General features: G+C 35.8%; 1 protein-coding gene across 1 annotated transcript in view; it reads right to left on the reverse strand.

Annotated features, from left to right (window-relative positions):
* Positions 1 to 530: 530 nt before the first annotated feature.
* The window catches only part of HNMT (histamine N-methyltransferase), a 38,152-nt gene continuing 13,363 nt past the window's right edge, over positions 531 to 25,319 (reverse strand). Inside the window, exons 3-6 of the mRNA XM_054562784.1 lie at positions 18,898 to 19,005; positions 17,722 to 17,852; positions 15,290 to 15,383; positions 531 to 1,327 (exon numbers count right to left, since the gene is read on the reverse strand). Of these exons, the coding sequence (XP_054418759.1) occupies positions 972 to 1,327; positions 15,290 to 15,383; positions 17,722 to 17,852; positions 18,898 to 19,005 (689 nt within the window). The 3' untranslated portion in view covers positions 531 to 971. The remainder of the gene's footprint in view (positions 1,328 to 15,289; positions 15,384 to 17,721; positions 17,853 to 18,897; positions 19,006 to 25,319) is intronic.

Raw genomic sequence — 25,319 nt, forward strand, 5'->3', positions numbered from 1 at the left:
AAAATTCCCTGAAATCTTACTTTCCAAAGATAACTCTTGTTCTTAGAGGAGATCAAAGAGAGACGTAAAGGGGTATAGAGTATGAAAAAAATATTAAATATTTTCTCAAAATTTAATAAATGATAAGAGGTACATTATAAATCAGTGGATTTTTTTTTAAGTTAACTGTGTTGGTGTAGCTGGCTTATCTTTTTGAGAAAAACCAGTTGTTTTCAATCTCACTCTTTTACACTTATATTAGTTTCAAACATATCAGAGATTGTTTTTAATATAAAACCATAAAATTATTATTATAAAATATGTTAATATTTCAAAAGGATTTTAGGCCTTTTGAAATGTGTCAAGAACCCAGAAAATTTCTTAAAAAACTAAATTTGACAGAATAAAATAGAAACACATTAGTATATTAAAAAAACACTATAAAAATCATAGACAAGACTAAAAAAGAAAACAAGCTGAGAAGAAATAACACATAACAAAGAGTTAATTTTACAATATCCTGAAAGTGCCTACTTTTAGTGATCGATAAAAATAAGATAGCAACTACAATAAAAGAATGTACAAAGACAAATATTTCTTTACCAAAGGGGAAAATCAATAAATACATACTTTCTTAGTGTTCAAAGTATTAATAAGCACATACTTTACTAACATTTAAAGAATCCATAGTACATACTTTATTTGTGTTTTAGGAAATTCCAATACAATCAATAAATTGAAAGAATTTTATTGTCAATAAGCCAGTTAAACTTAGTTGTCTCATTTTTCCCATCTGGAGAATGGATGGGATAAGATCAGCAATATCATTTATGATTGTATATAGAGTCCAAGAATGTCTTGTAATTTTCTAGATTTTATATATGAGAAAATGTTCTATTTATATTATGATATATATTTGTAATTTTAATACAGACATAAATGATCAACATTGTTTAAAATATAATTTTTGAATATATTCTCATGATTGGTATTTATGCTTCAACCACTATGAAACTCAGATTATTATTAAAAAGAACCTTTCCATCTTTCTTTACACTGAATTCAGGCTCTTGCAGATCTTTCATAATTTCTGCTTTGAGATCAGATGGTGCTGTTGTATTGAAGTTGCAGGTTTCTGTCAAAAAATCCCAAAGCAGGTCTCCATTTTCATTGTCATCAATAAAACAGTCAGATATGTCCATGGTGGACAGAAGGTCATAACACTCATATTTAATTCCCAACTTATCCAGCATCTGAGTGAGATCAGTCGCTGTGATGTATAAGCAAAGGTCATCCCGGGGTAAGCGGGATCCGTACTTCTTCCATAGCTTGTCCCAGCCACTGGTTCCTGTGAGACAGAACAAAGTTCATGCTTCCATTTATTCTTTCTTTCATTTACCTACCCTGCCAGGCAGTGCATTATACACCTGGGATACAGTAATCAATTTCAAAAAAAGAAAAAAAGAAAACATATCCTTTTTCTTAATTCAAGGAGTGAAGAGTTTGGAGATAGGGAGAGAAACAGTTAAATAAATAAATAAACAAACAAACAAATAATCGTGTATCAGATGGTGTTTAATGTTAATGAAAAAAGAGATCAGAGCAAAGGATAGTAGAGTCAAAGAGTTGGATGTGTTGCTGTTTTATATATGGTAGTCATAAAAAGTCTTTTTTATTACATGACATTTGAGCACAGACATGACAAGCCATGTAGCTATATCAGAAAGAAGATTACTCCAGGAAGAGAGAAGAGCAACTGTAAAGGACTTGAGGTAGGAACATGCTTGGCATGTTTAAGAACTAGCTAGGAAGCCAGTGAGATTGGAATTGAGTGAACAAGGGAGACAGTGGCAGGAAATGGGAATTCATCTGGTAGACCTTTCTGGACTGATGGACTCAAAATGATTTATTCAAACTAAAGACTGGTAGCTTCTCATGTCTATCCATTTGCTACATTCTGCCTTGGACTGCCAATAACTAGGTGGATTTCTATAGACTTTGCCCTCAACTTTAGAATATGTTTTAGCAATGTCTGTTGTATTTAATTGAAGACCCAACGGAATGTAGAAGCAAAGAGAGACAGCAGCTGAGGGGCAAGAGACATATCTTAGGCTCTTTTTTTGACAGTTCAAAATTGAGATGAGGTTTTTTTAAGGCTTGCTAATTGAAATGTTTATTCTTCTGATTACTCTTTTTTAAAAATATATATTTTATTGATTACAGTTGTCCCATTTTTTTCTTCCCTTGATTCCCCCCCACCCTGCAATACCCCACACCCCAGCATTCCCCTCCCCCTTAGTTCAAGTCCATGTGTTGTACATATAAGTTTTTTGGCTTCTCCATTTCCTATACTATTCTTAAACTCCCCCTGCCTATTTTGTATCTACTATTGATGCTGCTTATTCCCTGTACATTTTCCCCCATTTTCCCCCCTCCCCTCTGTTTTACTCTTCATAGTTTTTGATCTTCTTTTTCTTAGATATGTGCCTTTAACATTTCATATAGTAAGAGTTTGGTGATGATGAACTCCTTTAACTTGACCCTATCTGGGAAGCACTTTATCTGCCCTTCCATGCTAAATGATAGCTGTGCTGGATGGAGTAATCTTGGATGAAGGTCCTTGTTTTTCATGACTTAGAACACTTCTTTCCAGCCCCTTCTTGCCTGCAAGTTTTCTTTGGAGAAATCAGCTGATAGTCTTATGGGAACTTCTTTGTAGGTAACTGTCTCCTTTTCCCCTGCTGCTTTTAAGATTCTCCCTTTATCTTTACTCTTGGATAATGTAATTACAATATGCCTTAGTATGTGCTTTCTTCAGTCCAACTTCTTTGGGACTCTCTGAGTTTCCTAGATCTCCTGGAATTCTATTTCCTTGGCCATATGGGAGAAGTTCTCCTTCGTTATTTTTTCAAATGAGTTTTCTATTTCTTGCACTTCCTCTTCTTTTTCTGGCACCCCTATGATTTGGACGTTGAATCATTTAAAGTTGTCCCAGAGGTTCCTATGCCTCTCCTCATTTTTGTTTTTTTGAATTCTTGTTTTTACATTTTCTTCTAGTTGAATGTTTATCTCTTCTTTCTGCTCCAAAGCATTGATTTGAGTCTCAGTTTCCTTCCCTTTACTGCTGGTCCCCTGTATGTTTTTATTTCACTTTGCATAGCCTCTGCTTTTTCCTCCATTTTGTGACCATACTCAACCAATTCAGTGAGCATCCAGATTACCAGTGTTTTGAACAGTGCATTAGATAGGCTGGCTATCTGTTCATCTTTTAGTTCTATTTTTGAGCTTTAATCTGTTCTTTCATTTGGGCCATATTTCTTTGTCTCATTGTGCCTCTTACATTGGAAGGGATGGAGCCTTAGGTATTCCTAGGGTGAGACCACCCAGATCACTGCACTGTGATTCTGTCTATGGGGGAGGGGTCCAAGAGGGAACAATGCCATTTGCTCAGCTCTTGGCAGGCTTTCAGTCACTTCCCCTGCTACCCACAAGCAAATTGGGCCCTTTTAGTGCTGATTCTCAGGTGGGTGGGTTTGTGTACATTCTAGGACCCTGTGGGGTTCTTCAACGGACTCTCCTACAAGGCTGGAAGTTTCTCCTGCTGCTGCAACCCCTACATGTTTTTACCTACAGAGCTTTTGAGGCTTTCTTTTCACACAGTGGAACCCTGGATTGCATGGTCTGTCTCACTCCCCAGCTGTTCCCCTTGGTTTATCCGCATGCAAATGTGGGACAACCCGGTCCTCAAGCCACAGCCTTGCTGAGCAGCCTCTCTGCCCCAGCTGCTCATCTCTGCTCTTCCTATTGGTCTTGATGAATGTTTGTTCTTTAACTCCTTGGTTACTGGACTTTCATACACTTTGATTTTCTGGCAGTTCCGGTTAATTTTTGTTTGTAAATTTGTTGTTGTCTTTCTTTGTGTGAGGAGGCAAAAGGTATCTACCTACACTTCCATCTTGGCTGGAAGTCCTTTCTTTTCAAGGTTTACTATTTAGTCTTTCAGAATCTCAGTTTTATCATCTGTAAGATGGGGATAACCGTACTGACCTCAAATGCAACTGAGAGTATTAAATGAGACCCTTTCAGTGAATCATTAAACAATGTTAAGCACATGGTAGATGTATAATAAGTACTGACAAAATATATGAACATTACATAAAATTAGTTTGATAATGTATTTCCATTGGTTGTAATCTTTAGACTGTGAAAAAACAAATTGCCGTTCAGAATGGTTATGTGGTGGAAACAGCACTTGCTCATCAGGAAATGAGTGGATAAAAAAACTGTGACATATTGGAGATTTCAAGATGGTGGAGGAGTAAGTACAAGTCACACTGACCTCCTCCCAGGACAACCCTGGAATTACAACTAAATTGTGAGAAACTACTTGGAACAAACAACTGAACAATACCGAGAGAGGAGCCTTGTAACCTCAGAGATAGAAGAATTGGCTTTAGCGCAATCTAACTGGTAAGGAGTGCGATACAAACTTGAGAAGGCGGGCAGGGCGCCCATGAGTTGCAGCACCAGAAGGATATTGAAATGGCCAGCTGGATCCCCCTGAGAAGAGCGGAGTCTAAACCAAAAGTGGGGATCTTGAGCCCACAGCCCCAGAGCCCAAACAGTACACAGAAAACTGCCAGCTGCGAAAAGCAGCAAGGTTGCTTTCTGCCAGAGATAGGCAGCTAGAGATGCAAAGAACTGTTTAAAGGACCAAGGCATACATTTTTATTTGCAGCCACTTACCGTGGTCTCCAGCAAAGGCACGGGCAGAGTAACTAGAGACCCTGAGGAAAGACTGAGGAAGGAGGTTTTGGAGGAAAAACAGAGAGAGTAGCCAGCGGGATCCCGATGCTGACTCATTGCCCATGGGGCAGCAGCCGTCTTGCTCAGGCAGAGACCACTGCCTCTGAATGGTACCAGTGTCAACGGACCCAATAGCTCCGCCCCCAGGTGAAATTGCACCCCACCCTGTGCTGTCTAAGCCACCTGCTGAGTACAGAGTGGTAGCCACAGAGAGTAGATCCCTGGCTAAAGGGGACGCAGAAAAGTCTGGTGACACTTCAGGAGAGACTGTGGACGGAGGCTTAGGGGAGAGAACAGAGAGAGTAGCCAGCAGGATCCCAGTGCAGACCCTTCCCCCATAGGGCAGCAGTGTGAGAGGACTAAATGACCCCACCCCCAGGAGGGACTCCGCCCTGCCCTGAGCTGCCTACTGTGGCCTGCTGAGTGCAGTGACTAGATTAACAGCTGAAGGAGACAGCCATAGACAATAGATTACTGGAAGTCTCGAACAGACTGTCTAAGGTCAGACAGGGTCAAGATCTGACATCATCAGAGGCAGATCTAGAAAGTAAAAACAGCGCTCTCCAAACATAGAAGTCTACACCACGAAGTCAGGAAATCAGGACAGATCAACTTAAGAATCAGAAGCGAAAGAGAAGAGTCTCACAAATAATGGGAGGACAAAGAAATATGCCCCACTCGAAGGGAAAGGAGGAATCCCCACAAAGAGAACTCAATGAAATAGAAGCAAGTAAACTATCAGATACTGAGTTCAAAACAACAGTTCTAAGGAAGCACAATGAGCTCAGTGAGCTCAGAGAGAATTCTCAAAAACTACAGGGAAACTATGAGGAACTTACTGCAAACTATATCATCATGAAAAAGGACGTAGAAAGTATCAAGAAGAAAGAGGAAATGAAGAATACAATTTCTGAATTGAAGAACACAGTAGAAGGAATAAAAAGCAGGCTCGATGAAGCAAAGGATTGAATCAGCAAGCTGGAAGACAAAGTAGAAAAAAGCTCCCAGAAAGAGCAAGAAAATCAAACAAGACTCAAAAAGAATGAAGAGGCATTGAGGAAAATGCAGGACAACCTGAAACATAATGATATCCATATAATAGGGATACCGAAAGCAGAAGAGGACAAGGAAGGGATAGAGAACCTGTTTGAAAAAGTGATGATGGAAAACTTCCCTAATTGAAGGAGAGAAAAAGTCACACAAGTCCAGGAAGCACCAAGGGTCCCTTTCAAGAGGAACTCAATGAGGCCCACTCCAAGACACATCATCATTAAAACGGCAAATATCAAAGACAAACAGAATCCTAAAGGAAGCAAAGGACAAGGATGTGGTATCATATAAGGGAGTATCAGTAGGGCTAGCAGCTGATTTCTCAACAGAAACCCTGTGAGCCAGAAGGGACTGGCAAGAAATGTTGCAAGTCTTGAAAAGCAAAGGCCTGCAACCAAGACTGCTCTACCCAGTATGGCTCTCAATTAAAATGGAAGGCAAAATAAGGAGTTTTCCAGTCAAAAGAAGGCTAAAAGAATATACCTTCACCAAACCAGTACTGTGAAATATGTTAAAGGGACTGCTTTAAGATGAAGAAAAAGTTTCTTTGAATTTCTAATTCCTTTCAGAGTTGCCAATACTTGATAACCAATATTTTTAATACTCATTAATGTGATTGTGACAATGATGTTATTTTTATTATTCCTTTATTATTTGTTGAAACTAAACCTGTTTTTTGGATATTTCTTACCTCTTTTTATTATTTTTTAAAAATGCTTTAAATGACATTTTTGTAGTCTTTATCCATTTTTTGATAAAATATTTGTAGAACTTTCTTCCCTAAAAAAAAAAAACCCTATTAACCATATTTTAACTGTGTTGCAAATACTTTCCTATTCTATTCCTTGTCCTTTAAGTTTTTTTTAATATATGTATATTACTATATAGTCTTAAATGTTTAATATAGTCATATTGTTAATATTTACTTTATAGCTTCTGGGGTTGAATATTTTACTTCAGGTCATGAAAAATATTACTTCTAGTTTCTTCTAAAACTCCTTAGATTCTACATATTGATTTTTAACTCACCTGAATATTTCATGCATAATGTGTGAAATAGGGCTCTATATTTGTTTTATTTCAAGTAATAGTGGTCTATGTACCATATTTGTTGAATAAGCCTAATTTTCCCCATTGATTTGAAATATCAAGTTAATCATATATTGTTAGACAGATATATACATTTGGCTCTAGAATGCTCATTGTATTTCATTGATCTACTTGATTATTTTTTGCGCTATCATTTTGGTTTAATTGCTGAGACTTTACAATGGTTTTAAATTTTTTTAATATTTTATAATTAACTTTGACATTTAAAAAATAAATAATATCAATTTGCATTTAAGAAAGAAAGGAAAGAAAGAAAGGAAGGAAGAGAGAGATCCAACTCCTACCTTTTGCAACAACATTGATCGAACTGGAGAATATTAAGCTAGGTGAAATAAGCCAGTTCATGAAAGACAAATACCATATGATCTCACCTATAAGTGGACTTTATTCAACAAAATAAACTAATGAACAAAATAAATGACAGGCATGGAAAGATGGAGCAGACTGAAAGTGACCTGGGGGATGGAAAATGAAGACAATGGCAAAATGAAGGGGAAGAGACTAAACAATGAACATCTGTGAATGACCCATGGACATGGACAACAGAGTGGGAGTTGACTGTGGGAGCGGGGATGTGGGTGGGATGGGTGGAAGGGGTAAAGGGGTAAAAATTGAGACAAGTGTAATAGAATAAACATGATTTATAAATTAAAAAAAAATAAGAATGTAATAAAAAAACTGTGACATTTACACAATAGAATACAACCCAGCAGAAAGAAAGAACTCCTGCCTTTTGCAATAGCATGAATGAAACTGGAGAATATTATGCTATGTAAAATAAGCCAGTGAAAGGCAAATACCATATGATCTCACCTATAAGAGGAATCTAATGAATAAAATAAACTAATGAGCAAAATTGAACCAGAGGTATGGAAACATGGAACAGAATGACAGTGACAAGGCGGGAGGGGAATGGGGAGTAATGGTGGAAAGAAGGGGAAGGGTCTAGAGAAAGAATATTTATGAATGACCCATGGACACGGGTAATGGTGTGGGGATTGACTGTGGAAGTAGGGGGAGGGCTAGGCAGAGGAGAGCAAAGGGGCAAAAATTGGGACAACTGTATAATGACAATAAAAAAATTAAAAAGAAATCTGATTATAATAAATCAAAACAAATGTATATTGACTTGTAGACCTTCTAATACATGCACATAATTCCAGGCTGTTACATACACAGTCAGTACAGTGAATTAAGAGTGGTAATTAAAGCCCTATTGCTTAAGTATGAAGCCTGGTTTTTCCTCTTACTAGCTTTTTGAACCCATGCCTCAGTTTTATCAAGTGTAAAACAGGAATAATAATAGAATCTATTACATAGTTATTGCAAGAATTAATTGAGTTAAAAAGATAAGGCATATAGAACCATGACTGGCACATAGTAAACATTGCTGAAGTGTTAAATAATTAAGTGGACTTGGACAAAGCAATATAAAAAGGAATGTATTTCTATGAACTTCCAGGATTAAAGGTGAAGATTTCATTTACACAATGGAATACTATGTGGCTGTAGAAAAGAAGGAACTCTTACCCTTTGTGACAGCATGGATGGACCTGAGAAATATTATGCTAAGTGAAATAAGCCAGTCAAAAAAAGACGAACATATGATATCATACATATATGGAATCTATTGAACAAAATAAGCTGATGAACAAAATAAAACTAGAGACATGGATACATAGAACAGACTGACAGATCTCAGAGGGGAAAGGAGTTGGGAGGACTGGAAGAGATTAGCCAAAGGTTATATGAGGTCCGTCCAGACTGTATACAGCCATGTAAGGTGAAAAATAGAGACATTTATTGGAGAACATGCAAGATACAAGAAACACTGTACACAAGGAAATGACACCTCAGTTCCCTTCAGAGTAGGCACCTTGGGACCTCACACAGTTCTCTCAACCACCATCAGCTTCCCCATTGTATTTTCCTGAATCTCATCAATGTTCTGAAATCTCTTCCTTTTCTTTTTTTGCCAAATGATTTTTTTAATTGTAGATAAACTAATAATAACATGAAATCTCTTCCTTTCCAAAGGTGATTTTAGTTTTGGGAAAAGGCAGAAGTTGCAAGGCACCAGATCTGGGTTTTAGGGTGGCTGAGTCACCTGGGTGATTTGATGTTTCACCAAAACACTCTGTATGAGATGTGATGCATTAGTGGGTGCATTGTAGTCATGAAGCTGCCAATCATCAGCTGCCCATAGCTGTGGCCTTCTGTATTATCATAATAGTTTCCAGAGGAATTTTCAAGCTTACTGCAAAATTTGATACAGATTCTTTGCTCTACTCTTTCATTTTGATTGCGAGGGCCACACAGTACACATGCTCACTCAAATACATCTACTGCCCCCATTGACAAGTACAGTGAAGTTATCATTGTTCATGCATGTACATTCCAGCCCACTCTCCTTGGCTGCCAGGTTACATTGATTTCATGCAAACTGTTCTCATTATATTAACAATGGCTCTACTTTTTCCAGACAGACCTTATATATGCATATATGGATAGCCTATGGACACAGACAACATTATGGCGATGGCCAGGTTGGGGATTGGTAGAGGGGGACAACGGGAGAAAAACTGGGGGACATCTATAATAGCATCAACAATAAAAAAAATGAAGATGTCTTAAACTTTTTTGGTTCCCAAACCTCTTTCACGATCCAAATAATTGACTCTCCAGTAAAGTACATAAATAAGACACACCCACATCATTGTGCATATAATTACAGGATGCTCAAAGACCCCTGGCAATCATTCATGGACTAGGTTAAAGTCCCCTGATTTAACTCAACAAAAGAGGCTATCCAAGGCAGAATACAGAAAATAATAAATAGCCTAAATAATTGATGTTCCATTTATATTTCAGAAGAGGGAGTGATAACTGCAGAATATGTTCTAGGAATTGGAATGAAGCAGAAAAAAATAAAACCTTAGTTCAATGAAAAAAATGAGGGTATCGAGTATATATTAAAAGATCTTTCATTCCAAATACAGTGATTGCCTTCCCAAATAACAATTTACCTACAAACAAGACTTTATAGGAAGATAAATATTTTGATGGTTGAGAGCCTTTGTCACCATTTTTTAAACCTGGCAGAGAAAAAAATAATAGAACACTAATGGCAGAAAATTTGCTCGTTCTGTGTTTGGATGCTAGTTCTGAGCTGAGCAATTATACACTTTCTGACTGATGCATTATCATAATGGCTTTTGGTGGGCACAACATATGGTGTTACTTTTGTTTTCAACATGATCTAAATCAGATTCTTTTTTTCCCACTGTATTAAAGAGAATACCATGATTATTCTCCTTCCTTAGGTGAGGAGAAGGAAGGACAGAAAACTTTAATGATCACCTTCTGGCTAATCTCCCTTAACGACATAGGTTGCATTTTAATTAGTAACCCATTCAACTAATACCTGGCTACTACATTTGCAGAAAAACATGTCACTAGGCACATTTTAGTGTGTGATACACCCCTTTTGTTCTTTTTATTTCCAAATAAACCTTTTATTTTTATTATTAGGAACTTCCGCTTCTTATAATTAAGTGAATATTTACTGAAGGTGGTATAGTTCTGTAATGGATACTTAGAAACACAGACAAAAGACTCTCTTCCCTCAAGCAACATATATTCTAAAAGGCTGACCAGAAATGCTATCATTTAATTCTGATTTCAATTTCTTTTTCCTTTCCTAATTAATTCCACTTGGCTACCCCTCATTGCTTGTATCCACCTATTTCAGTGAGTACTTTGTGTGTGAATGTGTCTTTTTAAAAAATTTTATTTATTTATTTATTTTAGAGAGAGGAAAAGGGAAGGAGGAAGAGGGGGAGAGAAACACCGATGTGCAAGTGGAAAAAAAAAATAAGTGATCAGTTGCCTCTTACATGCCTCCAGTCAGGGTCCTGGCCCACAACTCAGACATGAGTCCTGATCAGGAATGGAACAGGAGAACTTTTGGTTTGTGGGACAATGCCCAAGCCACTGAGCCATTAGTCACGGTTATATGTATCTTCTTTATTGAATCTTTTATTTCTGTTTATTAAAGCTATCTTCAAATCTCCAGAACTTTCTATATTATCTGATTCCATGTCCATCATGTAATAAGTTTTAGCTAAAACATGTGTTTTTGTTTTTTTGTTTGGAAGGACATTCAGAACTAGTTGTATTTTGGATATCATAAGGGGGAAATAACAAGCAATTATTCAGTTCAATTCAATCACATTTACTGGGAGTCTTCTAGGTGCCAAAGGCTTTGCAAAGATCTGGGACTAGTGATATGAGGCAGAGCCTCCTGCTCTCAAGGAACTCTCCCTAAATGCCCCATGTGTCTCCAGTAGAAAACTTAGCACACTGCTCAAAGTGTTTACATGTCTGAATCTGACATTAATTAGTAGCCTCTCAAAGGCAAAGGCAAAGGCAAAGCTATCTTTGCAACCTTCAGACCCTACCAGTGATTGACCACAGGAGCTCAATAAAAGCAGAATGAACCAAATCTACATGACTGTCCTGTGCATTCTGTTTTGAATAAGGCTGAATAGACATGGCTCCTGAGCCAAGCAAGGTGCTCTGCATAATTAAATCTAGAAACTGACCCCAATTTTCATTATTTTATAATCTAATAAATTGCAAAAATGAGTTCTCAAATAACTGAGTAATTCAGTCTAGTCAGAGAAATCACTCGTCAATTCCAGAATAGGTTAGTGTCTGACTGAGATGGACAGGTGGGAGTTTTAGTTGTGTGGCATATTTAAGATGACCACATAGAGCAAGATGTTAATCCAGCACCTTTATTTGCCTAGATAAGACAATGGCTACATGAGTGCTCTTAGAAATTTAATTTAATGACAAAATTTAATTTAGGCTTTCCAAATCTGTCTACAATGGGCACTCAGTTTTCTGCCTTGCAGTGTAGCTATGAATGACAATATTGCCTGAAAGAAAGAAAATACACAAACAGGTTTCTTCACTTCTAGGTAATTATAAAGTAGATTCCATTTAGAAAGTGTGTGTAAGAAACGTGATAAAAACAGGGCCTAATGTGAACCATTTAAAGGAGGTGTTCCAAGTTTTAGGGCAGTATTTAGTTTAAAGAATGTTTTCATTGGACAAGCATGGAAAATGGGGTTTCAAGAATTACAGTTTGGGCTGAGAGGGCTATTTAGGAAATGGTTTTCATACAGGGGTGAGGAGGGAAGTTGATTGGGCACCTCAAATGACCTGGAGACCTTTCTTAAACTTATTCAATATCCACAGAATAGTCTGGCAGATAAGGATGTGAAGTGACAATGAAAAAAAGAAAAGCCTAATAAAAATGTGGTTAACCCCGTAAGTGTTGATTGACAATGATATAAGACAAATCTGATTGCACATTTCTTGTGATTAAATTTGTCTCCACTGTTGAAAACTGACCATGACTATTTTTCTAAAAGCTGACCCATATATTTCTATTGGCTTTATTGATACAATGAAGCCATTATTGCTATTTTTAAAAAATGAAAGTGCAGCCACTTCTAAACACTGAGGAGGCAATAGAATTTATCTCACAAAAAAGTGTTGTTATTAAGAAGGATTTATAGGTGCACAGGTTTACTTGAGGTAAGAGAGAGCAAAAGGGAGTTTGTCCTATATAATAAATGAGAGGTGGAAGATAGTGAGGAGTTGGTAACTTTGCAAAAGCACTGAGCTAAGAGGATATGGCGGAGTTCTGAAAGAAGTTATAAATAGGTGCAAGGGAACTGGGTCCCAACTGAACAAGAGAAAAGCTGAAGAAAGAGTGGCTGTGAGAAACCGGTGCTGAATTATGTTGCTGTTCTTCCTCTCCATAGATGTCAACATTTCTCAAAATCAAAGAACGATGCTTTGGTAAATGAAAGAAATAGAGCTATGTCCATATTTGGGGTAAAGCAGAACAGGATCAAAGAAGATAGCTGCAGCACATTCAAGGTTTGGCCATAAGAAATCAAAAAATTGAGCTGGGAGCAGCAGTTTGGAGTAAACAGTGCCTGGCAACCATCAGAAGAATGACCCCCAGGTCTCCTCAGGAGTCACAGACCAAGTAATAGACTACCAACTTACTTGGGATGAAGGCTTCTGTTATTTACTCTGCATGTTTAAGAGTTAAGTACGAGCTCATAGACTGGGGAATCTGGAGCCATTCAGGTTACACTAAGTTGAAGACAATTTTATTTACCTGAATGGTAGAATATTTTCTTTAACTGCAAAGGAAACTATATTGAACAAGGTAGTTTGTGTTTTAAAGTTTTTACTCATAAATAATAAATTTCTGTACTTAACAACTCTTCTGGTAAATAGAACACTATAACTTTTAGCCTTAAGAGAGAAGTGGAAACTCCAAAATAAAATACATAAATCTATTTTTTCCTTTTGCTAAGTGGTTATTTAAGAAGAAATGTGTATGATATTTCTTCCATAGTTATATAAAATCTTCGAAGAAAGAAGTGTTATGGTAAAGAAAGGAAGTAATGAGAGTCCCTTTACTAATTCAACAACTGTTATTTGTTGCATGCTTATATCTAGGAACAGTATCTATTAACAATGTTTTCCTCTTTGGGATACCTGTCTGCCATGCTGTGTGCAGTAATGAAGAATTAGGAACTGCATACTGAAAAAGTTAGTAAAATATTTTCACTATCAAACCACACTGATTGAATAGTATTTGACTCTAAATACTTTTAATATTAAAAAGCTAACTGATTTTAACCCTTTACTTTCTTTGATTTTTCCCAATGAAAATAGATATACATTGTACATATGGATCACACACATGCATAGATGCAATATAATGTAGGTATTATCCAGAAATAGCCCTTGAGTAAACTTAGATTCATAGACCAAGTTCACACTTGGAAGTGCCTCAGCATTCTTGCTTTCAAGTACTATCATACTTTCCACTGGGCCTGTTTTGGTTTGCACATTTCTTGATGCCAATAAACCATGGATTGTATTAACTTATTTGTGATATAGCCAGCAAAATCCTGTATCTATAAGGGCATTTAGTTTATTCTCAATTGCTTATAGACTGTTCATGACACTTTCTAAACCTTAGGTTGGCTTTTACTTGTTGGTAGATATTTACTCATAGAAAGCTGCCTTTTGACAGTTAAGTATTTAGCATCTGAAAATATTTAAGAATAAACCAAATATAAGTAAGAGTAGATTTCTATGGATATTCTATATGTTCTAAAATAAAACATATAACTTCTGGGTAGATTGCTGTTTCTATCTGCAATACTTTTTCTGTATTGTTGATACAGATTATCAAAAATAGAGTGCCTTCAATGATGATAACTAAGTTCACTTTTGCATTCCTAAGTGCACAACAAAGTGCTTTACCTAAGTGTCCCATTTTAAAGGGAGATTAGCAGGAAGCATCCAGTTTCCATAAGCACTTCTAAATGGGAAGATAGAACTCTTCCACTTAAATGAGTATTTTTAACTAACCAGAGATAAAAATAGTATATCAAAATGTTCCCTTGGAGAAGAGATTGTTTACAGAAGCTCTCATTTGCCAAATTTGCACATGAGTTCAAACCCAGGATTAAGAATAACCACCATGTTTGTTATCTTTAAAGTTATTCTTCATATTTAAGGCCAAATGAATTGTGTGGCATATGGTTTTTTGAGTACGGGGTCTTGTATAAGTTTAAGAAGATATAAACTGTTTTATATCTACAATCAACCTGCCTGCACCTGCATGGATAGTCCCTAAAAAGTGAAGAATAAAAGAAGTTAAGAATTAATGAATTCAACAAGGTCAATATTTCATTTGCTAGTGTTTACTTGTGCTCTCTATGTGGTACTTATATGTCTGTAAGCAACATGAGAGGATCAACTGTCTTCTTGGGAAAGTAAAACAACATAAAACAAAACAAGTGAACTGTTTTTAATAGTTATTTGAGAAAACCTATAACAAATAATATTGATAATGGCTTTAGAAATGCAAATTAGCCAAATATGATAGCATCCCAAACATTTAAAACTTTCTTTCTCTCTTTCCTTATAAATTTCACTGAGGGGAAAGAAACATTCAAGGGGAAAAAAGGAGGTAAACAAATATTTAATATTTTTAGTCTCATTAAAAATTACTAACTGCTGTATTTGCTCTATGTTACATAAAAAAAGAATTTATATATAGATAGCAATAACATTTCTACTGAAATGAGAAAGAAATGAATAGAGATTTAATTTCACTGAGCTCTCTAGACTTGGGGCTGTTGTGAAGAACTTGCCTAATACAGACTTCAAGCACATGCATCCATACATATATTTACTTTTGCTGTTTTAAAATTAAGGCTGGATGAAAATAACTTACCTGATACAAGAATAATAAGAATCTTAGCATTGGTAGCTAAACAACTGTGGAAGAATTTCAGGGTTGCTGGGATGTCTTTTACATAATACAGCATCTAGAAATAAAGGAAAAAGGAAATGAGACACTTTTCTCTGTCCATATCTTTGTGTGCTTGAACTAGATACTCATGAGTAGATTTTATTGAACAAAATACTTAAGAAGCAAGTTTTAGTTTAAAAATTAAAGATGTGGTATGGAGAGATAGAATAATAATGTGAGAAAAAAATTGAAGAAAGGGAAACTATGTTATTTGCTCAACTAGAGCCAAATAGTTTTAAATTTACTCTTTCTGGCTTTAATAACACAGACATCTACAGCCAGAGACACTAAGTCTCCACTCCACATGGAGGCAATGATTCTATGCTTACTTTATATTTTGTGAATTGCAGTTCTTCTGGGAGAAAATGGTGCTGGCACCATAAACACAGACTCCATTTCATGGAATGCTGCTGTAAAATTAAGCCCTTTGTTCTAGCTTCACCACAAGCTCAGATGCTTTTCTTAAATCCCAGAAAATGTGATAGACTCTCTAGGAAAGGACCAGGTAAAGCATGAAGTTACATGCTTGGTCACAAGGTACTAAGAGTCAGTCTACCCATTTTTAATATTTCTGGACAATCTCTGGTGAAGTACAGGGAGAGGTCTTTATACCTAACACTGGCAGTGGAAAACTACCTGAGGCGTGTATTCTTAGAATCTACCTCCATAGACATTCATTTCTAATATCTCATCTCTGTCTCCCTTGGACAAGAATTCAGTATTCTGTGTAGATTCCCATGATAGAATTTATTGCAGAAAACAAAACCAACTTAATCTATGGCTTCTCTCACAAATAAATTAAAGGAAATGGACTTGCACATGGCCAATGCTGCCTCAGCAGCACTATTTAGTATTATGTTATTCCATGCTGTTCACCACAGAGACCATACTTAGATAGGTGCCTAGATTCAGCTAATCCATAAGATGGTTAACAATCTATGACATGACCTGGTGAAAAAAAGCAGAAGTGGGCCAAAGTAGTTGGTGGGCCAAATTTCATACTCTGAAATTTGATCTAATAGACACTGAGATTCTCTGTAGCTGACTGTGAATGTTAAATTGAAAATGTTGTGAGAGGGTTAGGGCTATAAGGAACAATGAAGAGACAGATACAGCACAGGAAAATGCAGAGTAGACAGAGAGTAAGAGAGGAGTAGAGTCATAATGCAGAGGACACAGAGTTGTTGTAAGAAAAACCAAACATGGGAGCTTTGAGAGAATGATCTTTGAAGCTGCAAAATTTCATACCAGGCAAAGAATGGATCCAGAACACAACTGGAGGGACTAGCTTTTGATAAAAAAAAAAAAGAAAGGCTCTTGTAATAATATGAAAGAAAGATATGATAGGTGCAGTTGCAACTATGTTTGTAAATTTGGAGGGTGAAGAAAGATGAGTTTCCATCTGATGGCTTCTCCTTTCCCTATACAGGATTAAGTAAAGGCCATGATTTGGGAATGAATGGTGGGAAAAGGGCTACGGGAGGTGTAAGGAGAGAGAGGGGGTTATGAAATAGTTGTGTGAGGAGGTGGGAAGCAAACCTAATTGAGGAATATCACAGACTTGCTTGGCACTCCCTTATAGGTAAAGGATTTTGTCAGCTAAGAGAGCAGAGATGTGGGATTGCCTGAATATGCCAATCTTGAAATCATATCTTCCTTTGATTTCTTTAAGTTTATTCCTTTCGGGTAACTGTACTTGTGGACTATAGAAAATAAGAAATAACTTGTTAATTGTGGTATTTCTAGAATGCACACATCTTCTAATGGATGCCTAGACACCCATATGCTATCCAGAAATATCGGTGGAAATATGTCCCCATACCATCTACTGAATAGTCACCTCCTTTCCAAGAAATACACTATCAGTGCTGGACCATGGAAATAAATTCCTACTGAATGACTAACTAATATTAATAAAACTGTATTAATCCGGAATCATCTACCCTGTCCCTTTTGTCACATGCACACTTGCCAGGTCATCAACAGAAAGCAAAAGCAAGAGGATTTGGAAAACTCTGAGACATTGGTCTATTCAGATCATTAGAGCTACTGGAGAACTGTGGTAGGATATGTTATTACATTCTACTGTCCTCAAATCTATCTATAAAGTTTCAGTCCTATGGGAAAAAAATCAATAACTCTGGAAGTATTTTGAGTAGAGAAAACTGGCTTTTTGAATGTTATAGAGAATTTCATAGTATTATTAACATCTATACCCTCAATTTGAATATTCTTGCTTATAAAATCAGAAATCAGATTCTCATTTTTCTTTCTAAAGTTAGAATATTAAGCACTCTTCATACACATTACTGAAAAAATCTTTCTGAGAGTATATAACCATAAATATTTCTTACCTGAATCATATGAATAAAGTCCCACTTCTGAAGTTCCTTTTTCTCCATTATTCTATTTTGATATTCAGATGATGTCTCTCTATGCCAAGCAAACTTTATGTTTTCCAGGTTTGAAGACTTGGCTACAAACTCTAAAATACAGAAAAGAGGTGACACACCATCAATTTTAATTGCAAATGTAGAACCCATTTCCATTTAGAATTTTAATGCAATCAGTGTTATATACATAACAAACATAAAAGACATTTTTCTTTTTTTCTCCAGCTCTGGAAGACCAGAGAGTTCATCCTGATTTTTTTCTAGTATTAAATCAATTTAGAGATTAAAGAAAGAGTCAATAAGAAATAATTATGAGAGCCCTGATCAAACATACATTATCTCAGTATTAATGGGGAATTAAGTGGTGGATTTTATCAATGAAAAACTGGTGTAAAACAGGTGATATGATTTTGTAACAGGAGTCAGCAATCCTGGCCCCTGGGCCATATCTGGCCCTCTGCCTATTTTAAATGAACTGCAAGCAAAAATCATATACTATTCTATTTTTTGTCTTTATGCCTCTGTCTTTCATATCTAATGCTATTACACTTTTAAATGACTGAACAGAATCAAAAGAATACTATTTTGTTATATGCAAAAAGAATATCAAATTCAAACTTTAGTGTTTATAAAGTTTTATTGGAATAAACCAACAGTCATTAGTTTATGTATTGCCTGTGACTGGTCTTTTTGCTACTGTAGCAGAGCTGATTTTTTGTGACAGAGATTCTGCAGTCTTCTAAGTTTAAAACATTTACTACCTTTTTGGCCTTTTTCAGAAAAAGTTTTCAGATTTCTAATATAATCCATTAAACATAAGCTCTTTGAGGACTGGGATTCTGATTAAACATTCCTGAATGAATTAATAACTCTGTATCTGAGAATAAACATCAAAAATAATAGTTCATGACCAGTGAATGGATGGAGAGTCAGTGAAAAACGGGGTTTAATTATTTACTGTTCATATTATGAGGTGTTTAGTTATCCCTGCCAAGAAAACAAATTAATTAGGTTTTCCCAATAAGCTTACAAAGAATATACCACAGTAATGATACTGTTAATAATTAAAGGGATAAATTTGGGATGATAAGCCTTTTGGGACAGAATTTGACATATAGCACGAGGAGTTACAGGTACCTTTGTACTTGGCAATTTGTTCAGCACTTGGTTCCACAACTTCATTTTTGATAGGAACTCCTGGGTATTGAGCCTGCACTTTGGAGAGAATTTGAAGATCAATTTCACCTAGAATACAGGCAAAGGGAACAGATCACATTAGTCCAGAAAAAAATAATTAAAAATAATTCCAACTAGTTTATCTGATTTAGTTTTACTAGCAAAGCCCAGCATATATATAAGGAATAGTGCTCAATTGCAGTCCTGCAACATTATCTATGAAGCAGTACAGGTAGGTTATAAGTAGGAATGATAAAGTAATTTGAGAAGTGCTGTAATTGTTATTTATTGATTCACTCTTTCATATAACATTTATTCAATATCTATTATTGTATTACATGAAATCTAAGATGCCCTTGATTATAAGATGCAATCAACTGTTCCTTTTGTATCACTAAGTCAGAAAAAACACTCTCAATTATAATTTTAAGACATCATTAACTGGAAAATGTATCCCAATTTCACAGCTGTTAAAATATGAAAAAAAAATGTACCTTAGAATGAACTAGGCTAGGTCAGAAGCACATAAAAAAATATGTCAGATGCAAAATATGTCAGGTCCAAAAAAGGATACAAAAATATGTCAGATATCTATCTTCAAAAACACCATGGTCTAATGGAAGAGATAGACATGGAAAGAACCTTGACTGGGTTGAGCTGAGGTGTGAAGAAGAAACGAGACAGTGAGGGAGAGGACAGGAAGAGATGTCAGAGACCTAGAAAGCCTCATGGAGAAAGATCACTTCTTAGCTCTGTGTTACAGGGTTAAGTGGGAGTTAGCCCAGAGACTTCGCAGGAAATGGGGAATTGCAAGTAGAGAAGACAGGAGGCTGGAGGCATGAAGTCAGGGGGCAGAACAGTATACGCAGGACTATTGGCAGTTTAGAATTTTGAAATACTGGCCAAGGCATGGCTTCCAAGAAACAGGTTACACCAGAGAGGTAAATGGATAGAGGGTTATAGCAGAATAAATATCTATTCATTAATTCATGCATCAACTATGAACTGATTGTTTACTATGTGCCAGACACTGTGCTAGGTTCTGGCAAATGATGATAAGAAGAGATATAGATACCTGCCTTGATGAAAATTTAGCCTATAAATGATTGCACAATAGAGATGATGGTAACTCGGTTGGACTTGAGTCCCAAACCTGTTTTCTCCACTTACTAGGTATATATAACCTCTGGCAATTTGCTTTACCTTTCCAAGCTGTATTTTTCTCACCATAAAAATAGCAGTGATGGTACATAATTTATTAGTCGTGAGGGTTACATGATGCAAGGTATATAAAGCACAGTACAAGATAGAGTTGGCACCCAATAAATGTTAGCTGTACATTTTTATTATTATTTTCTCTCCTTAAAAATATATCTTCCTTCCCTATTACTGATGCCTCCAAGTTAAATTTTGCTCTTAGGTTATGATGTTGATACCTTCACTAAAACAAACATATGTGCTGGTAAGACTAGCGTATTAAAATGATTTTAGTCTTTAATATTTTGGCATAAATTACATTAACAGAACCTATTTAAGGTTAGATATAGCAGGCAACAAAAGAATAGATCGTAAGACTGGAAGGTCTGGAAGAAGATGAGGAAGATAAATTAAGAACAAAATATGCTAATGTAGGAAAAGGAGGGAGTATAAAGGTACAATGAGGGTGTAATGGTATAATAAGAGATGGTGAAGGGTTGCAGGGGAAGGAGTGGGATAGAAACTGAAATGGAGGACGAAGGAGACTATGTGACAGTTTTCTCCAAAGCTGTCCCTACAGACATGAAACCTGTAAATTCTTCCTTAATAATTCTAGTTGCTATTAATTGGCCACCTACTATTTGTCAAACACTATACAGGGGCTTTACCTGGACATCTCATTCAACCCTGACTATAATACTATCTCAAAAGCCACACGTCTTCCCAACCAGAAAGGGTGATTTGAGTAATTTGACACTTGGTGGATATTAATATGCCTAAGGTTTAAGGCAATTTTTCTGATTCTGAAGTATTTGTTCTAATGATTTGATACAAGAAATAGGAAGATACCAAATACTAAAAGGACATAGGAAGTTTTTCTTCTCTGCAATAACTATTTGTGAAGGGTAAATAAAATAACTAAGAAAAGATGTGAGTTAGTGAGAAATAGATTCCAGCTTGTCCCAAAGAACCAGAAGCCAAAAGTGCTATCCTTGGCTCTATCAGTCTAGCCATAAATATATATATATATATATATATATATATATAGATATATATTTAATGTTAAAAAAGTGATCAGTTATGAGGATCCCAAATCCAACATTTTTAAACACAATCATTCCCCACCTGGTGCTTGATGAGCTCTTCTCCTAAGATGGATCTGTCCAAATTGCAAAATGTATCTAACACATCCCCTGTGTATGTTCCTATCTTGTCACTTTCCTAACCAGCAGAATGTTCTGCCACAGTCAGAGCCAGCCGGTACCTTTTCCTATGTCAATGATGGAGAACACAATGCTAGAATTGCAATGGAGACACAGAAACCATAGTTCACATAACAACCTCAGTGTGAGCCCACATGTAGACATGAACCATATGTGCATTCACTGCTGGACCCCTAGGAGAAATGAAGTAACAACAAGGGGAGACAACGAAACTATTTCTGCAGGAGTTAGCACATAAAATCTATTTCTAGCTTCATAAGTAAGGTGACCGACCATACCCCTATTTGGCAGAGACAGTTCTATTTGATGATGTGTTGGTGTCATATCTAGATTCATTTCTTATCTTATGTTGTTTTTATTTCTAATAAAATATTATTATTAATAAAATTTTATTTTTGAAAATAGGTTTTTAAACACTAATATAGACAAATATAATAAAAATAACTTGTTTGATAAATTTATAATTTTTAAATTATAAATTTAAAAACTTATAATTTTCATTATTTTGCCCACTCCCTTCAACTGTCACTCTTAAAAGTATCCTAGGTTTGACAATAACTAATTAATGCCACCATGCTCATAAGTCACTTATTTTCAGTGCTATATTTGTTTCTTATAATGGACTCTATTATTTCTTATTTTGAGATGAGACAGAGAGAGATCCTGTAAAAAATATATATTCTTTGGCCTCATATCCTACATAGTTTGTTTTTTATCATCCTTCAAAAATAGGAGACATGAATATTTTTAAATGATTTATATAATAAAACTCTTCCCAAATGAAGAGAGTCAACAGAGAGGTAGTTTAGATGTTCTACAGTATTTCAATCTATTCTAAACATTTAGCATTTTGTTATATATTTTTTGAAACATCATCTATACTGTTTAATATCCATCCAGTTACCCAAGCTTTTCTCCTTCCTTCATCCTCTTTTTCTGTCCATCTGCAAGTTTTCCTGTTAAACATTTCTTTACTTTCTTTCTTGTCCCTACTAGCAGTGCCCTTGTTCAGGCTCAAATTATCTATCTCTTGAAATACCACAATAATAGCCTACAAATTCAGTCTATGTCTTCTGAACTCTATCTTTCTCAAAGCCATCACTACAGCAACCACTTGAAACCCTAAGCTAAACAAGCCCATGACTTCCCTGTTTAAAACCTTCTAATGGTTAACCAACCAGCTTAAAGTCTAAACTTCTTAACTAAGCATAGACCACTGCTTAGTTCCTTCATTTCATGTCTCACAACTTCATATTTTGAAACTAGGAACTCAAAATTTTTTATATTTCTGCCCTTCTCATCCCTCCTTTGCACCCCGACACACCATACTCTTCCATACTCCTTGTCTTTTACCCATGCTTTCTCCTCTTACAGGATTATTCTCCCCTCCTTTGTACACATAATCTAACTCTTATGCATCTTAAATACTTCCACACAAGACTAATTACCTTGGTAGACTTTCCCATAGAGACTGGAAGTATCATGAGAATCCTTCAGACAGACACTACCCATCAATTGACTGGAGATGGAAACTCATATAAAAGCCTTCTTGTGTTCCTTGATGTGATTTTAGTCTCTAGCAAAGGCTTGATTCCAATGAATTTGTCAAGTAGCATCAAAGACTCTAAAATGGTAGATTGAACAACTGAGCAGGTTTGATCATCAATCACTGAGAAGCATATAAGGGGTTATCAGACCCTACAGAACCATGAACAAACAGTAAAGAGATTTTTTTCTTTTTAAAGGAAATCATTTGTTCTTTCTCAAATGAATCCTTCTGAGCAGGAGCTATAACATTAAATGTACCCCAGTATCAGACATTAAGTTCTCTATAAATGCTTTTACAGGATGCACAAGGAAAACTAATGTGCCAAAAAAATGGGGGAAAGTAAATTAGAAATGAATAAATCAAATAATTCAGAAATTCTGAGCAAATTCAGGGGTAAACGAAAGAAATGTGGAAGCTTGCAGTTTACTTCTTTTATTGTACATTGCAAAGCCCTCTGGAAATATCAAATTCGAGATCCAGAAAACAGCATATAGAGGAATAAGGCAGTATATTTTCATTTTATAATCAATCTCATTTCACATATAATTTCATTAAGCATTGCCTAACCATAATCCTGACAACTGCAGACTACTTATTTTGACATCCTAAGCCGTCTGTATACACCTAAGCAACTGTATATACCAACAGTTGTTTGGGTTAACTAAAGCCTTATTATGTGTTTCCTCCTAAAGTTTTGGAACAAAATCTGCGAAGTTTCTTGTGACAAATGGAAAAATGATAATGATTAAACAATTTTATTCCAATATATCATCCTACTTTTCTTCTCCTCCTTTCCCCCGCCCTCTTTCCCTCCACTATTTACCTCTTATTTTTTCTCTTCTCTCCTTTCCCCCCCTCTCCTTTTTTCCCTTCCTTCTTTTGTGACTACCAAAGCAAATTAATAATTTTAGAGTCTGCATTTTATGATGATGTAACTTATTTTCTCAGTTGATCAATATGTGGAACTTGAGCAAAATTTAAAAAATACAGACATGCGTCAGCACTAACCAAAAATTATTTTCTATCAGGATAGATTGAGGATTTTTTTTCTGTTCCACTTAGTCCTGCATTATTATCTATCAAACAGAATATGCTGACGTTTTAATTTGGAAAGTTAAATGAAAACTACATTTTAAAACTCTCCTTCCTTGCACATTTCTTTTCTTTGTACTGTACTTCTCATATCAGCCACAACTATAACATTACCTCACAAGTCTCCTTTTTGGACTAAGATGAATGTTTTGCTTAATTTCACAGGCAGATTTTTTTGTGGTTATGATATCATGCTTTCATACAAGCCACATTTTAAATGCTCTGGTCTATATTTAAAAAGGGACTATAATTGACATCCCTGACATGGAATTTCTAAAATGTTCAAAAACAAGAAGTGGGCCATCTCCTTTTTTAGAAAACTTTCTCCACTCCCTGAATTTCAAGTATATATTCAGTGAAATAGCAGAAAAATTTTTTTTTTTGCTTGAAATCCAATGTCATCTGATTAAAAATGGAAAAAAATATGAAAATGTTAAAGTCTCCATTGAGAAAAAACTAAACTCAAACATAGCATTCACTAGAATTATGCAAAATTGTTTAATATCACTACTCTTTAAATTGTAAATCTGTAAATTAGAAATAATATGGTCTATAGTGTAGGGCCATTGTAAAGATTAGAGGAATTACACAGATATAATTTACCACAGTTCATGATATATACTAATTACTCAATAAATTGAAGCTATGCATTAGTTTAAGAAATATTTTTGAGCACCTACTAAACACCAGGTGCTAATCACTGACGATGTAGCAACAAATAAAAAAGACAAAAATATCCAGGCTTCATGGATGGTGAAGTCCCCTGGAGACAGTCAAGGCAAAAAAGGGTGAGAGGAAGCCATGACAGGGGTCTTTGTGATTTTCCACTGGGTGGTCAAGTATACTTCATGGGAACAGAGACATTAATAGAGGCCTGAAGGAGACTAGGAATGAGGGAAATGAAGATTTACTTTTCTAAATGGGAAGCTCCATACTAAAATGACAAGTTGGAAAAGTACTCATCATGTATTCATGATGGCTTGTCCTTCTAGCTGAGCCTGTTACACAAAACACAAATCCCAATCTTGAGAACCCTGTGGCTTCTCCAAATGAGAAATCTGCAGGTCAAGTCAATGGGGGATTAAAGACTGTTGAGGCATCTCCTGCCATTTGATTTCTATCTAGTCTTGCTTCATTTCTCATATCAAAATATATGTGAATTCTTTAGATTATCAGCAAGAAAAATTTATCATATTCCATGTTGCATTGAGATTATCTTCCTTGTTCCCTATACTAGAATACAGGCACACACACACACACACAAATATTTCTAGGGAGAAAAATTGCCCAGATAACCCTATGCTTAGTGATGAAAAATAATT

Source organism: Pteronotus mesoamericanus, unplaced genomic scaffold, assembly GCF_021234165.1.
Source record: "Pteronotus mesoamericanus isolate MK-2021 breed Mesoamerican mustached bat unplaced genomic scaffold, CSHL_Meso_final scaffold_651, whole genome shotgun sequence".
NCBI classification, from domain to species: Eukaryota; Metazoa; Chordata; class Mammalia; order Chiroptera; family Mormoopidae; genus Pteronotus; species Pteronotus mesoamericanus.